Raw genomic sequence first — 14,265 nt, 5'->3', positions numbered from 1 at the left:
AAAAAAAAAAAAAGAAAGATCAGATTCTTCACAGAGAGAAACTCTCTGCCAGGAGTCCACTCTCGCGCGTGGGGACCTTCTAGGGTAGAGTGTATCTGCTCCTTACGTTTCCCTCGGCTGTAAATCTTTATAGGAGCAGACAGCCTCATCTTTTCCCCAGAACTGGCTGGTGGGCTTGAACCACTGACCCAAAAGGCTCCTTGAGAGAGAAAAGCCAGCACAGAGGAGGAGGAAGAGCCAGCGGCCTCCTGGAGAGGATCAGGGAACTGAGATCGCCAAGGTGACCAGGCTCTTCCCTGGGGCTACAGAACACACCTGCCCCCTGCATCCTGTGTCCTGATTTCTGACCTCGAGCTGAGAGAAAACAAACCTCTGCTTTCTAACGACGCCCACTTGAGGGCACAACAGTACCAAGGAACTGAGGCATGCGGGGAAACAGTCACGGGTAAACAGACAGACAAACACCTTGTGGGACTGATTTACCGGGTGTGAAGCTCTGAACCATCGCCTCCTGGGACAGCTCTCCAGTTGGCACAGCAGTCTGTCTGGTTTATGTTTGGTTAAGTAGTATCAGGGGGTCTGAAGAGCTTGGGAGCAGTGGTCTAAGGTACAACTCTTGGTTTGGAGCCAAAGAGATAGGAAGGAAATCAAAGGTTCAGGGCAAAGGGCAGTCTTTGGGACCAGTTGCCTCCAGGAACCAGAGCCCCACTTGTCCAGAGACCAGAAGAATTCGCTAGCTCCCGGCTGCTGCCGTTCAGGCGAGGAACATAATACATAGTCCCAGATAGAATTAAAAAAAAAATCGTAGCCTAAAACTCAAAATCTTACAACACAACGATCAGACTTACTGGACCAGCTGAGACCTGGGGAACCCCTAAGACTATCACCCTGCACGACCCTTAAGAAGACTTGGAACTGACACTACTGCCAGCGGCCACCTTTCAACTAAACAACAGACTGGCTCATCGCCCGCACAATATCACCCGCGAGGACTGCGCTGCTTTTAGACCAAAACAAAGCAGTCGTGTGTTTGACACCAGGCAGTCAAGAGTTACCCTAACGCAGACCTGAGACGTTCGGAGCTAGGAAAGCAAGAATAATGCAGGCAGCACCCCAAGGACTGACTTAATAAGAATGTTGATTCAATGTGGAAACGGTAACCAACATCACTGAACAATAGAGGTAGAAGTCGTTACATTCAAACTAATTTGTTGTATACACTTTGACCCCCAAACTCAATAAAATCTGAAAAACAAAAACGTATGGGGTACAGTTCTCTCTCTTTCACACACGGGATTTGGGGCTGTTTTGTGCCGTTATTCATGAATTCCTGTCAGGTCAGCACCCCACCTACAGCTGAGCTTCAACGCCATCTGGTCCTGCCCCAGCTTCCCGGGTGCCCCAGTCAATTCTCAGTGCCCTCTGTCCCAGGGGGCCGTTTGCCAGCACTAGGAGTGCAGGAATCTGTTGTGCGTCCCGGGGCGCGTGCTGGCAGCTCTTGAGAAACGGATCACAGGGCCTTTCTATTCTTACGTCTGGAAGCTCTGCTGAAACCGGTTCACCCCGGCTGACCTGGCTGGTGTTTGAAATCCTTGGTGGCAGAGTTTCCAGCATCACGGCAAGGAGGAAGCCACCACAGTAGGATAGACTGCCAGTGGTAGAAAGTGAGTGCATCATCCCATGCCGTTTTGGGGAGAGACAAAAGCAATGATTCATTGTTTATCAGACATTTGGATTGCACAGGTGCATGCAAAGGCTACGTGGAGTGTGTGTGTGTGTGTGTGTACATGTTGTGTAGAGGACCCTGCCTCCGGTGATGGCAGCGTTAGGCTCTCATGCCCTTGCAGGGAGGGAAACGTGCCTGTTTGTGGGGAGTGGGGAGGGACTTCCCTCAGCTGCACAGCCCTGCTGGTGGAGTGGATTACAAACGGGGCTTCCTACCGCAAAGCCAGCATTTGGAACCCAGCAACTCCCCTGAGGGAGAAAGAGAAGGCTTTCTTCCCATGAAGACTTACTCTCAGAAACCCACAAGAGCCGTCCCCCCAATCCTACAGGGTTGCCGTGAGTCAGAGCGCATCCGATGGCCCGGAGTTTGAGTTCCCTCAGCTGCAGAGGACAGCGGGAGGGAGGGATTGTTCAAACTGGTGACTCCACACACCCAACTTGTTATGTAACCCGCTTAACCACAGCCACCCAAGGCTACCAAGTCTGGGGCCACAAGGACGACACCTGTGGGTCAGACAAATAGGGCAAGATGCTAACCACCTTCTCTTCGTCCCGCTTTTCTGTATTCGAAACTTTTCAGGAGAATAGAAGTGAAGGAAGGTCCAGAGGGCCTGCATCTTGAGGTGATTAGAAGGCACAGAAGCCTGAGGATTTGGCAACCAGCTAGGCCAGCTGCACATTCCTGGGGAGGGCGGCGTGATCGCTGCAAAGAACCGGCCAGGCATCGCCAAGATCCATACCGCGAGGGCTGAGACCCACAGAAGGAAATGCTTATCTGGTGAGAGAGCCGTCTCTGCCAGGCCTGCTTCCTCTTGCAAACATACCTTGCAGGTTGCCCCGATCAGCCTCTGTTTTCTTAGAAACAATGGACTGGAGCCCTGACCTCCGTTTTTGACCTTTTCGCAAACTGTGGCCCACAAACTACAAAGGGAGACTGGGATTCTCGTTTTTTTTTATTTTCTTATTTTGAAGCCGGAAGTCCTCGTTTTAAGCAGTCTTCCTCATTTTAATGGTCCAGGTCGGCTTCCTGTCCTCTCACAAAGGCCCCGCTGTACTATTCATCTGAAGCGAGTCTTTGTTGTCAGTTTATAGTATTTTGTGTGTGTGGGGTGCCAACACAGAAAGGGGCGGAAGCTCCAAGACAGACTGACATGGATTGAGTACATGTTGGGATACTTAGACCTGAACCAATAAATAAGATCTGGTGAGAAACAGGCTTTCCCCCCCTCGGCCGTCAGACTACTGTGGATCAAATCCAAACCTGCTGCTCTGAGTTCGGTCCAGTCCATGCGTTACCAGTGCAACGGTGCCCGGGGCTTTGAGAGGTCACAATCGTTCAGGCTGTAGACTACCAGGCCCGTCTTCTGTGGTGTCCACGAGTGGCTTCAAGCAACCAGCCTTTAGGTTAATAGTAGACCACAAACTGTTTGTGCTACTAGGGAGTTTACCAGTGTAGCTCACTCACTCACTCACTGTTCTTGAATTAATTGGAACTCATCGAGACAGGGTAAAACTACCTTGGGGGTTTCCACGGTGGTAAAGGAGCAGAAAGCCTCATCTTTCTCCTTCAGGGTGGTTGGTGGGCTTGAGATGCTGACCTTGGGGTTAGCAGCTCAATGTGTAATGCCCTTTGCTAGTGCAGACTGGTTTTGAATCTGGTTCCCTTTTGAGTTGTAAGAGGGGCCCTGAGAGTGTACTGGTAGTACGTTGGGCTGCTAACCACAAAGTCAGTCGTTAGAAATGACCAGCTGCCCTGCGGGGAGAAACGGGAGGTTTCTACTCCCATGAAGAGTTACAGTCTCCAAACCCCACGGGGGCAGTTCTACTCTGTCCTAGAGGGTCGCTGTGAGTTGCTTCATCTTGAGGTTTGGGTCTGGTTTTGCTGAGTTATAAAAAGAGCAGCACACACACACCCCACCCCACCCCGGATATTTGTTAAAGCAACATCTCACGCTCAGCAGAGATGGCTTCTCCTTCAAGAAGCCCTCCGAAGCTTCCTGCTCACCTCACCTACCCAGGTGTAAGGAGGTGACTTGTGCCCGCCCTGCATTTTGCAGGTGTTGGGAGCCTCACCACCCAGGGTATCAGTAGGTGTGATCTTGTTTGGGAACAGCCTTTTCTTTGTTTCTCAAATGAGGCCACACCCGTTCAGATGAGTCTCAAACCAGGCTCTTGATGAAAGGAGTGATTTGGGCACCCAAGGAAGCCCTGGTGGCACAGTGGTGGTGTCTTGGGCTGCGAACCACAAGGTCAGCAGTTTGAAACCACAGGTTGCTCTTTGGGAGAGAGATGAGACTTTCTACTCCCGTACAGAGTGACAGCCTCAGAAACCCCCAGGGGCAGTTCTACCCTGTTCTACAGGGTCGCTGTGAGTCAGAATAGATGGGTGGCAGCGACTTTGGTAGTTTGCTTGCTTGTTTTTGGGAGTAAGCTAGCAGGAAATGGAGACAGGAACACTGCTGGCCGAAGGCGCTGAGACAAGGGCTGTCCCCCAGGGTAGAAGGACCAGGCTTCCCTCCAGCCTGTGTGCTGAATTTGGACTTCTAGACCCCTGGACAGGAAGAAAATCCATTTCTATAGGCTAAAGGCACCCACGTGTGGTATGTCTGTTCTAGCAGCACTAAGACACCCTGCCAGAGGAAGAACAAGTGAACTAAAATCAATGGAAGGTCGTAGGATGCCTAGTGGGGCTCAATCAAGGGCAATGTAGCAGCGAGGATTTACTAAACCCGAATGAAGGCTGAATATGATGGTGGGCCAAGAGGGGAGTAAAAAGGAAATAGAGGGAAAGAACATTTATAGAAGCCTAAATACAGGATGTCCATATGGAAATATATATATATATATAATGAGAGGGAAATAGAACTATGTACTCGAATCTATATGTTAAGAATTGAGGTTGCAGATGGACATTGGGCCTTGACTCAACTACTCCCTTAGCACAAGAACACTTTATTCGGGCAATGAATGTACAAATACGCTTTACACAATTGATGTATGTATGGATTGTGATGAGTTTTATGAGCCCCTGATAAAATGATTAAGAAAAAAAGAGAAAATGATGATGCAACATATGTACAAATGTGCTTGACACAATGGGTGGATGTAGAGATTGTGATAAAAGCTGTAAGAGTCCCCAATAAAATGATATTAAATTATATAGAAATAAAATCTAATAAAAAAAGGACACTTTATTCTAACAATCCAGCATTCTGTGATGATCACCTTCCCAAACACAATCACTGAAGACAAATGGGTGCATAAGCAAATGTGGTGAAGAAAGCTGATGGTGCCTGGCTATCACAAGATATAGCATCTGGGGTCTTAAAGGCTTGAGCATAAACAAGTGGCCATCTAGCTCAGAAGCAACAAAGCCCACATGGAAGAAGCACACCAGCCTGTGTGAGCACGAGGTATCGATGGGATCAGGTATCAGGCATCTAAGACCCAAAACAAAACCATACCATTGTGAATGGGGGAGGGTGGGGGGCATGGAGTGTTGATCCAATGCCCATCTGTAGACAATTGGACATCCCCTCACAGAGGAGTCACTGGGAAGAGATGAGCCAGTCAGGGTGCAGTATAGCACCGATGAAACACACAACTTTGGTTCTAGTTCTTTGGTGCTTCCTTCCCCCACTGTCATGACCTCAATTCTACCTTACAAATGGATTTAGTCCAGAGCATACACACTGCTACAGATAAGAGCCCGCAACACAGGGAATCCAGGATAGATAAACCCCTCGGGGCCAACAATAAGAGTAGAGATACCAGGAGCATTAGGGGAGGGTGGGGGGAGAAAGGGGGAATCAATCACAAGGATCAAGCTAGAACCCCCTCCCAGGGACATGAATCACGGAAAAGTGGGTGAGGGGTGATGGAGGACAATGTAAGATAAGAAAATAATAATCTATAACTTATCAAGGGTTCATGAGGGACGGTGGGTGGGGGAGGGAGTGGAAAGAAATGGGGAGCAGATATGAGGGGCTCAAGTGGGAGGAGAATGCTTTGAAAATGATGATGGTGGCATATGTCCAAGTGTGTTTGACACATTGGAGGGATGTATGGATTGTGATGAGATGTAAGAGTCCCCAACAAAAGTACTAAAAAAAACAACAACCCAGTAATCCCAGAAAGCCAGGAAGAGTCACTCTCTGGGCCTGCCCTCTCCTCCAGGAATCTCCCCCTGCCCCCCCACCCCCTCTCCCCATGGCCTCACATCCTCAGGTCATCCTGGAAGGGTAGGAAGAGCCACTTCTTGGGCATGTCCCTGAGGAACTGGTCCTGCTGCTCTTGCGTGGGGTCCTGGGAGACGTACACCAGCGCCAGCTGGGCGGCCCGCACCACGTAGAACTCATCGGTGAGCTGTACGAAGAAGTCCCTGAGCAGCGGCGCAAAGGCCTGGCAGCGTGGGCAGCCCCCCGCGCCGAAGAACAGCAGCACCAGCCGGTTGTCCAGCCGCTGACTGAGTTCCTCGTCCGTGTCCAGTTCGTCCTGGTCACTGTTGTTGCGGATCAGGACCCGGCCAGAGAACAGGGAGGCCATGACTGGGCTCAGGGGATGGAGTCAGAGGACTGGTTCCGACCTGGTCAGCTGGTTCCTCTCCCGGGACAAAGGCTGGCTTCGGACCTCACTAATCTGCTTAGACGCTGACCTGTGGGGCCACCAAGGACAAGGGGCAACAGCTCCCAACCCGGGCTGGCCCTGTGGTCCCTCCCCTTCTCAGGGGTGTGTTGCCAACTGGAATCAAGCATCCCGAATACAAACACAGCCACAGGGTTTTGGTGACGTCCGCGCCTCTGTCCCCAAGGGCGGCCAGTGGATTCTGGCTCAGGCCCACCTTGTTGTGCTGGGGATAATCTGGCTCCCCCGGGTTTTTATTTCCCGTAACATTTTATTAGGGTCTATGTGAAAGTTTCCACCGCAGGTCAGACTCCCATTCAACAATTGCACCGGTGCGTCAGCGGCATGGGTGATGCTGCCCTTGGCAATGAGTAAAAATCAAACCCAAACCACTGCCATCGGGTCCAGCTGACCCACAGCAGTCACAAAGAGCAACGTAGAATGCCCCTGGGACTTTCTGAAATGCAACTCTTTGTAGCGGCAGAAAGCCCCGTCTTTCTCCCACAAATCAGCTGGTGGTTTTGAACTGCTGACCTTGCGGTTAGCAGCCCAATGCATAACCACTACGTCACTGGAGCTCCTTGCAGCTGGTGAACAGCCTTGGTTCTGTCTGCTCCACAGGGCTTTCCGGCCAGGGATCTTTCAGAACCGGATGGCCTCGGTTCAACAGGCGATCTTTTAAATCAAGTACTGAGCGCTGAACTGTCTGCGCCACTCAAGTCCCAGAAATCCCACTGCCCTCAAATCCATTCGGGCACATCATTTCGGGCCTCCGTCGGGTGTCCGAGGCTGTCCATCCTCACAGGAGCAACTGCGGGGTGTGATCCGCAGCGCCACCAGGGACTCCCCAAGGGAGACTCCCGAGCAACCCAATCTTTGAGTCATTTTCACGTGGAAATAGATGTGCTTCTCCACTGGTACAGGAAGTCATCCTGATTAGCAGAGGATCTGCTAATTACCCACCACCACCACCACCACCACCACCCCTCACTGCCAGCCCACCTTATGATGTATTCGAGTGGCGAGGAAGGGAGGAGCCGGCCTTACGGCCATCTGTTCTGCTTGGTCATGTACCATGTGCAAGACCTGGCTGGCTGATGTCACCGCTCTCACATGTTCACCAGCAGATGTTTCTGTGTGTGGTTTCTGACCCCTGAAGACAAAGAGAGATCAGGTCTTATCAGGGTCCTGATCAGTAGAGTGAACTGGGAAAAGGTCAGGATTTTCACCTGTGGCAGATCCAATGGAGGGCAAAGGGTGGGGCAAGGCATCCTGTTACAGATCAGAAACGATGTGTCTGTTTCAAATCAAACAACATTTTTCTGGTCGTAGAGTAATAAAAAAGGGAAAGTAAAACTGGAGTCAAAATTCAGACTATTATACCACCTGACCGAGAGTCTTCAGCAGAACAACACAATCAGGAATATATCCACTAGGTCCACACATCCAAGGTCTTGCATGACCCGTGTTTCACCCAACCAAACCCACTGCCATCAAGCCAACTCAGCGATCCTACATAGGGTTCTCGGGGCTATCAATCCTGCCCAGAGCAGACAGCCTCATCCTTCTCCCAAGGAGCAGCTGGTGGGTTTGAACCACTGACCTTGTGATCAGCAGCCCGCGTTTGTGCTGCTGTGAGTGCTGGTTTAAAACCATGAAGGGCAAACTGCGAAGTCCCACTGGAGTTTCACTCACGCCATTAAGGCCTGGTAAAGGGTCCCTATCCTGACACGCCCCCTCCCCTCCCCTCCCAGGTTTGTTTCCAACCAGCCCCTGGGCGGATTAGGCTCCTAAATCAGCACCGGCCATGCCCCAGCCTGTTACGAATTCATGGAGCTGCTCAGAGCAGAGTGATCTCAATGGTGGCCGAGTCCCAGTCAGTGCTCACGAGGCCCCGGGTTCCTGCCCTCCGAGCAGCTCCCCGCGCCTGAAACCTCGACCCAGCCGGTAGGGAAGTCCTGCCTCAGAGAGATCCATGTAGATGGATCACCCCACAAAAGCCATCTGTTAGGGGTGCAGAGTCGAGTTGAACCTGACCGGAGTTTCTGCCTATCTTGGAGTTTCCAAACAGAAGCACTCCTGGCATCTGGTTCTGGAATGTTCTCTGTTGCAAGGCTGACCTGTGCACAGCAGGGTGTGGAGTGTCATCTCTTGATTCCAGCTGTTCAATGCCAGTAACAGCTCCCTTTTCCCTCTGGTGGTGCAGTGGGCTGAGTGTTAGTGCTACTAACCATAAGATCTGTGGTTCAAACCCACCGTGGCTGCCCTGGGAGAAAGATGAGGCTGTCTGCTTCTTTAAAGATTCAGACATGAACAAATAATAATTTATAAATTATCAAGGGCTCGTGAGGGAGGGGAAAAATGAGGAGCTGCTACCAAGGGCTCAAGTAGAAAGCATATGTTTTGAGATGATGGCAGCAAATATACGAATGTGCTTGACACAATGGGTGGATGGATGGATGGTGATAAATGTTGTACAAGCCCCCAATAAAACGATTTTTAAAAAATTCAGTCTGTGGAACCTTCCACGAGGTCAGGATGAATCAGAACTGACTTGATGTCAGTGGGCTTGGTTTGGGTTGAGACAGCCTAGGCATTGTCCAGTGTCCCTTGAGAGGGGCAGAATCACCCTGGTTAGAACCTGTATCCTAATTCTTTCTCCTCCTGCAGTGAATTCAATACAAAGATCAATGCAACTCATCACAGTGGAGTTGAGGCTCACTCTCAGCAACCCTGTAAGGAGAACAGAACTGCCCTGTTTCCAAGGAGCCAGGGTGGTGTAGTGGGTGACAAGTTGGCCTGCTAACCACCAGGTCAGCAGTTTGAAACCATCAGCTGCTCTGCGGGCAAAGAAGAGGTTCTCTTGTAAAGATTTAGTCTTGGCAACCCACAAGAGCCGGTCTACTCTGTCCTAGAGAGGCACTATGAGGTGGGATTGACTTGACGGCAGTGAGTTTGGTTTTCGATGGAAAGGGGTTTGTGTTAGATTGGGATGACAAGAGAAACAAATCCAGAGACACTCACATATGTGTAACAAAGCATTTTCTATCGAGAAGTAATTATAGATCAAGGACACATCCCCGCCCGGTCCAACTCAAGTCCATAAAGCCAACCCTAGTCCACAAGTCCCTCTGCTGACCCATGCAGTCACATGCAATGATGCAGAATGCAGGAAGGCCACAGGCTGGTGGGTGCAGAGTCTAATGGTGGTGGTAACAGGGCAGGGCTCTGGCAGAAGCCAGGGTCAGCCAGCAGGAAGGTGAAGGCAGAGACAGGGGTGGGACTGGAGGTTCCAGAACCCTCCTTATGAGAAGGCCAGGCTCACAAGGAGGCACCATCAGGCTGTGTGTGACCTGATTGATTGAATACCACCCATACACTTTTTTTTTTTTCTTTTTTAACCCATACACTTTTAAGCCCTTCAAGTTGATGTGAAATTATATAGGGACCACAGGTTTCCCAGGCCATAAATCGTGACAGGAGACTGTCATATCCTCTTGCCATGGGGGGGGAGGGGGGGTTCAAGTTGCTAGGCTCAAACTGGACTCTTCAGTTGAGGGGCAAGTGTCTAACCACTGCGCCACCAGGAACGAATGGTGACCCTGCAGAGCAGTATGTCCACGCCCAATCCCTGGAACCGGTGAATGTGCCCAAGGTCTTTGTCGGTGTGATTATGTGAAGGGCCTTGAGGGGAGAAGATCATCCTGGATTAGCTAATAAATCCAGTGACAGCGCCCTTATCAGAAGCAGAAGGTGCGGAGGAGACACAAGGACACTATGTAAATGGCATGGGGGGAGGGGTGTGGCCTCCTCTGGCATAGAGAGAGAGAGTGAGAGAGAGAGAGAGAGAGAGAGTGAGAGAGACCAGAGCTACCGACAAAGCTGGTTCCTATGGGCCAGAGGGCTTCAATCTTTTAGCCAATTCTGACCCAAACCTTCCCCAGTAGTTTGCGCTACTGCACTGCTGGGTTAGATAATCCGTTGCACTGGCACAGAGAGCTCTCAGACCATACTCACTGTCTGGGAGGGGGTCTGTTAGGGAAGTCACGGGTTACAATTCAGGACCAGGAATGATTTAGGATATAGTTCTTCAATCAAGATAGCCTCTTCTCTTCTCAGCTATACTGCTCTTTGAGCCTCAACTCCTCAGATCGCTTGACCTCGGCCCTTCTTGGGGACAAGTTGTGAAGCTATTTAACTCTGCTCATAAGTGCCACCAACACTCGTCTGTGAATGGCTTGTGTGTTGCTGGAATCTATGTCACTGGTATTTCCAGGACCAGCAGAGTCACCCAGAGTGAGCAGGTCTCAGCAGAACTTCCAGACTAAGAAAAGACGAGGAAGAAGGAATAACCTGTCCCCTTTGGAGGAATTAGCCACGGAAAACCTCATGGGTAGCCTTGAAATATCGTCAGATACTCAGGCCTAATGAATGGAAGCCGAATGGTGTCGGCGTGCCAGAGTTGTCATGTTGAAAGAATTTATGTGCAAAATACTGAATGAAGCAGGAAGCATCAAGGGAAGGTGGAAAGAATCCACAGTCACTGCACATTTCAGGAGACAGCATACAAGCAGGAACCAACGGTGCTGAAGGAAAAAGTTCAAGCTGCACTGAAGCATTCTCCGTAAACAGGGCTCCAGGGGCCGACGGGATGCCCACTGAAATGTTCCAGCAAGCGGATGAGGCACTGGAAGCACACTAACTCATCTGTGCCTGAAAATTGGGAGGACAGCTACTTGGACAACTGACTGGAAGAGCTCCATACTTGTACCCATTTCAAAGGAAGGTGACCCAAGAGAATGCTCCAATTATAGAAGAATATCACTGGTATCATACACCATGAACATTTTACTGCAGATCATCCAACCATGGTTGCAGCCGCACCTTGACAGGGAGCTGCCAGAAGTCCAGGCCAGACTCAGAAGAGGATGTGGAACAAGGGATATCATTGCTGATGTCAGAGGGATCTTGGCTGAAAAGAAAGAATACCAGAAATACGTTCATTTGTGTTTTACTGACTATGCAAAGGCTTTGCGTGAATCCCACAAACGATGGATAACCTTGAGAAAAACGGGAATTCCAAAACACTTCCAAATGCTCACGCAGAGCCTGTCAACTTGGCTAGGCTCTGATTCCTAGGATCATGGTTATTCACCATTTTCTAACATTTTGATATAATTATCCTCCACTGTATGTCTTGCAAATCCTGACTTCCGTGTTAATGAGGCAGGAGTGTGTTATGTTCATGGGAAGTAAGTTATATGTTATGGAAACGAGGCAGACTCAGGGTAGGGCCGAGCCATCTCTAGTTGTCACACTCAAGTCATCCAAGAAAGAGCTGAAGTACACCTAGAGAGAGGGGCCTGACCACCACCAAGAAGATAGGGAAATGGACTCAGGGATCTCTGCTGCTGAGAACCTCCTAGGCCCAGGAGACAGAGCTCTACCACTGGCGACAGAGGAAACTAGCAGCAGAGGCCGACCTTGAAGACTGGGAGATGGGGTCCCTGATCCAGGAAGCGAGAGAGCTGAGCCCCTTCGGCTTCAGAGGAGGGGCATGCCTCTGGGCACCTACTGATGTTGCTGTCAGGTGTGCTATCAAGCGGAGTTTACAACAGCGACCGGATTTACAACAGAAGGAAACAATGCGGGGTCCTGAGCCATCCTCAGAATTATTCCTAAGCGTGAGCCCAGTGTAGCAGCCACTGTGGCGATCCATCTCCTTGAAGACGTTACTCTTTTTGGCTGCCCCTCTACTTTACCACACCCGATGTCCTTCTCCAGGGACTGATCTCTCCTGACACCACGTCCACAGTGCGTGAGAAATCTCGCCTCCAAGGAGTCCTGGTCTCTCAGGAGCATTCGGCTACGTTTCTTCCAAGAAAGATTTGTTTGCTCAGATTTGTTTGCTCTTTTGGCAGTCCATAGTCCTTTTAATATTCTTCGCCAACACCTTGATGCAAAAGCATTGATTCTTCTTCGATCTTCCTTATTGATCTTCCAACTTTCACACACATACGAGGCAGCTGGAAATACCACGGCGTGGGTCAGGTGCCCTCAAAGTAGCATCCTATTTCCCAAACGCAGTTAGTCGTCTCATCTCTCGACTGCGGCTTCCACGACCACTGATTGTGGACCCTGGACTTCAACCTTGTTTCCATGGATCATGATGTTGCCTACTGGTCCAGCTGTGAGGATCTGGGTCTGCTTGACATTGAGGTACAATCTACATGGAAGGCTGCAACCCTTGATCTTCGTCAGCAAGTGCTTCAAGTCCTCTTCACTCTCAGCACGCAAGGTTGTGTCCTCTGCATACCGCAGGTTTGCAGGTAAGCCTCCCTCTGATCCTGATGTTGCATCCTTCTTCTGGATCGTAAAGATTTACAGCCTCGAAAACCCTATGTCGTGTTTCTCTGCGTCTGGATCAACTTGATGGCAGTGAGTTGGGGTGGTTTCTGCTTGTTCGTCACTTACTTGGTCCTATTTTTCTTGTGGTGAACTCCTCCGGCTACACTTTCCCAGCATTTTATTTCAACGTGTGCTTCCCGTCAGCTGCTCTTCTGGAAAGTTCCATGAGCTCCTGTTGCTGAGGCAGAGGTCCTCCTGGCAGCCCTTGTAGTCACTTGGGTCATTTTGAGCCCATCCTGGGCACAAGGTCCATTCTTGGAATGAGAACTCCAAGTGGGCCAGCCTGGTCTCTCTGGTTCTCCGTGGCCCAGATCTGGTACATGGTGAGCAATCAAGACACTTCTCATGCCCAACCGCTCTGTCTTGCCACCAAGCAAGGTGCAGAAGTGGCCGAGCTTGGTCTAACCGCCAAGCCTGAGTTTTACCTGCCTGCCTGGGCCTCAGTGTCTGGTTCTGGGCAGTGGGGACAGGGAAGCTCCTCAGACCGCATCCATCCTTTGTAGGAAGGTGGCTGGGTCGCCTTTGGAAATCTGTACTCTTTCAGGGCTTAGGAAGGCCAAACCAAGAACCCTTTGCTGCTGAGTGGATTCCTCTCCGGGTGATCTGCCTGGGCAGGCTTGAGTGGCGCGCACACCCAGGAATCTCTTAGGAAGGCGGTCAAAGGTGGGTGCTGCTGGATAGGGGAGGCCCTGTTCCCACGGAAGGCACTGGGGGGCCCTATCGTCAAAGGGACAAGTGGCCACGGAGAACAGCTTGGCCAAGTGGGTGTGCGGGCCTCTGTTTGAGGGCTGGAATTAATTTGGGAAAAGCCATGTTTCCTGAAGCGTTGGGATTTGGGAGTTGCAGATGTGGGACTTCCCTGGACTGTGTGGAGGGGGGGGGGAGAGACTGTCAGGAGGCACACTTGGTCAGGGACTCTTGGACTGGGAGAAGTGGGCGTGGGGGTGGGGAGTTGGGCTAGAGGGTGGGGGTGGGGATGCTGTTGCTGCTGATGGGCCCCATGGAGTCTTACTGTTGGTGACCACGTGTTACAGAGCAGCTGGGCTACCCTCTCCTTCTTGGCTGCAGTCTCCACTGAAACCGATTGCCAAGCCTCTCTCCCGCAGTTCCTTTGGCCAATCTCAGGAAGCAGTGGTGAGGCCCAAGGGGGACGGAGAGGGGGCCGGGGAAGGGAGGAAGGAGAGGGTAACAAAGGGAGGAAGAGGGGTAACAAAAGGGGAAAGGGAGGGGAGGAGGGAGAGGAGAAAGAAGAGGTGGTGGAGGAGAAAGGGGTGGGAAGCGGGGAGGGGAGGATGAGAGACAGGAGATGAGAAAGGTAAGAAGTGGAGGGGAGGGAGGGAGCAGAGGCAGAGCGAAGGGGAGGAACAGAAGGAGGAAAAGGAGGAGGAGGCCTGGGCTGTGAAGGAGGGCAGGAGGAGGAGGGGAATGGAGGAGGAAGGGGGGCAATCAGCTGACATTTGTGAAGGAAAGCACCCCGTGCCCCGGGAGACAGAACAAGCTCGTCCTTGG

At 51.1% G+C, this 14,265-nt stretch overlaps 1 protein-coding gene across 1 annotated transcript in view; it reads right to left on the bottom strand.

Annotated features, from left to right (window-relative positions):
- Nucleotides 1-6,270, bottom strand: part of NXNL1 (nucleoredoxin like 1) — a 7,632-nt gene extending 1,362 nt beyond the window's left edge. Inside the window, exon 1 of the mRNA XM_004698130.1 lies at nucleotides 5,945-6,270. Within this exon, the coding sequence (XP_004698187.1) occupies nucleotides 5,945-6,270 (326 nt within the window). The remainder of the gene's footprint in view (nucleotides 1-5,944) is intronic.
- Nucleotides 6,271-14,265: the final 7,995 nt, after the last annotated feature.

This window comes from Echinops telfairi, unplaced genomic scaffold (genome assembly GCF_000313985.2).
Source record: "Echinops telfairi isolate 266 unplaced genomic scaffold, ASM31398v2 ScPeMD7_7457;HRSCAF=8495, whole genome shotgun sequence".
NCBI classification, from domain to species: Eukaryota; Metazoa; Chordata; class Mammalia; order Afrosoricida; family Tenrecidae; genus Echinops; species Echinops telfairi.
The sequence above is the reverse complement of the archived record's forward strand: the minus strand, read 5'-3'. Positions and strand labels throughout refer to the sequence as shown.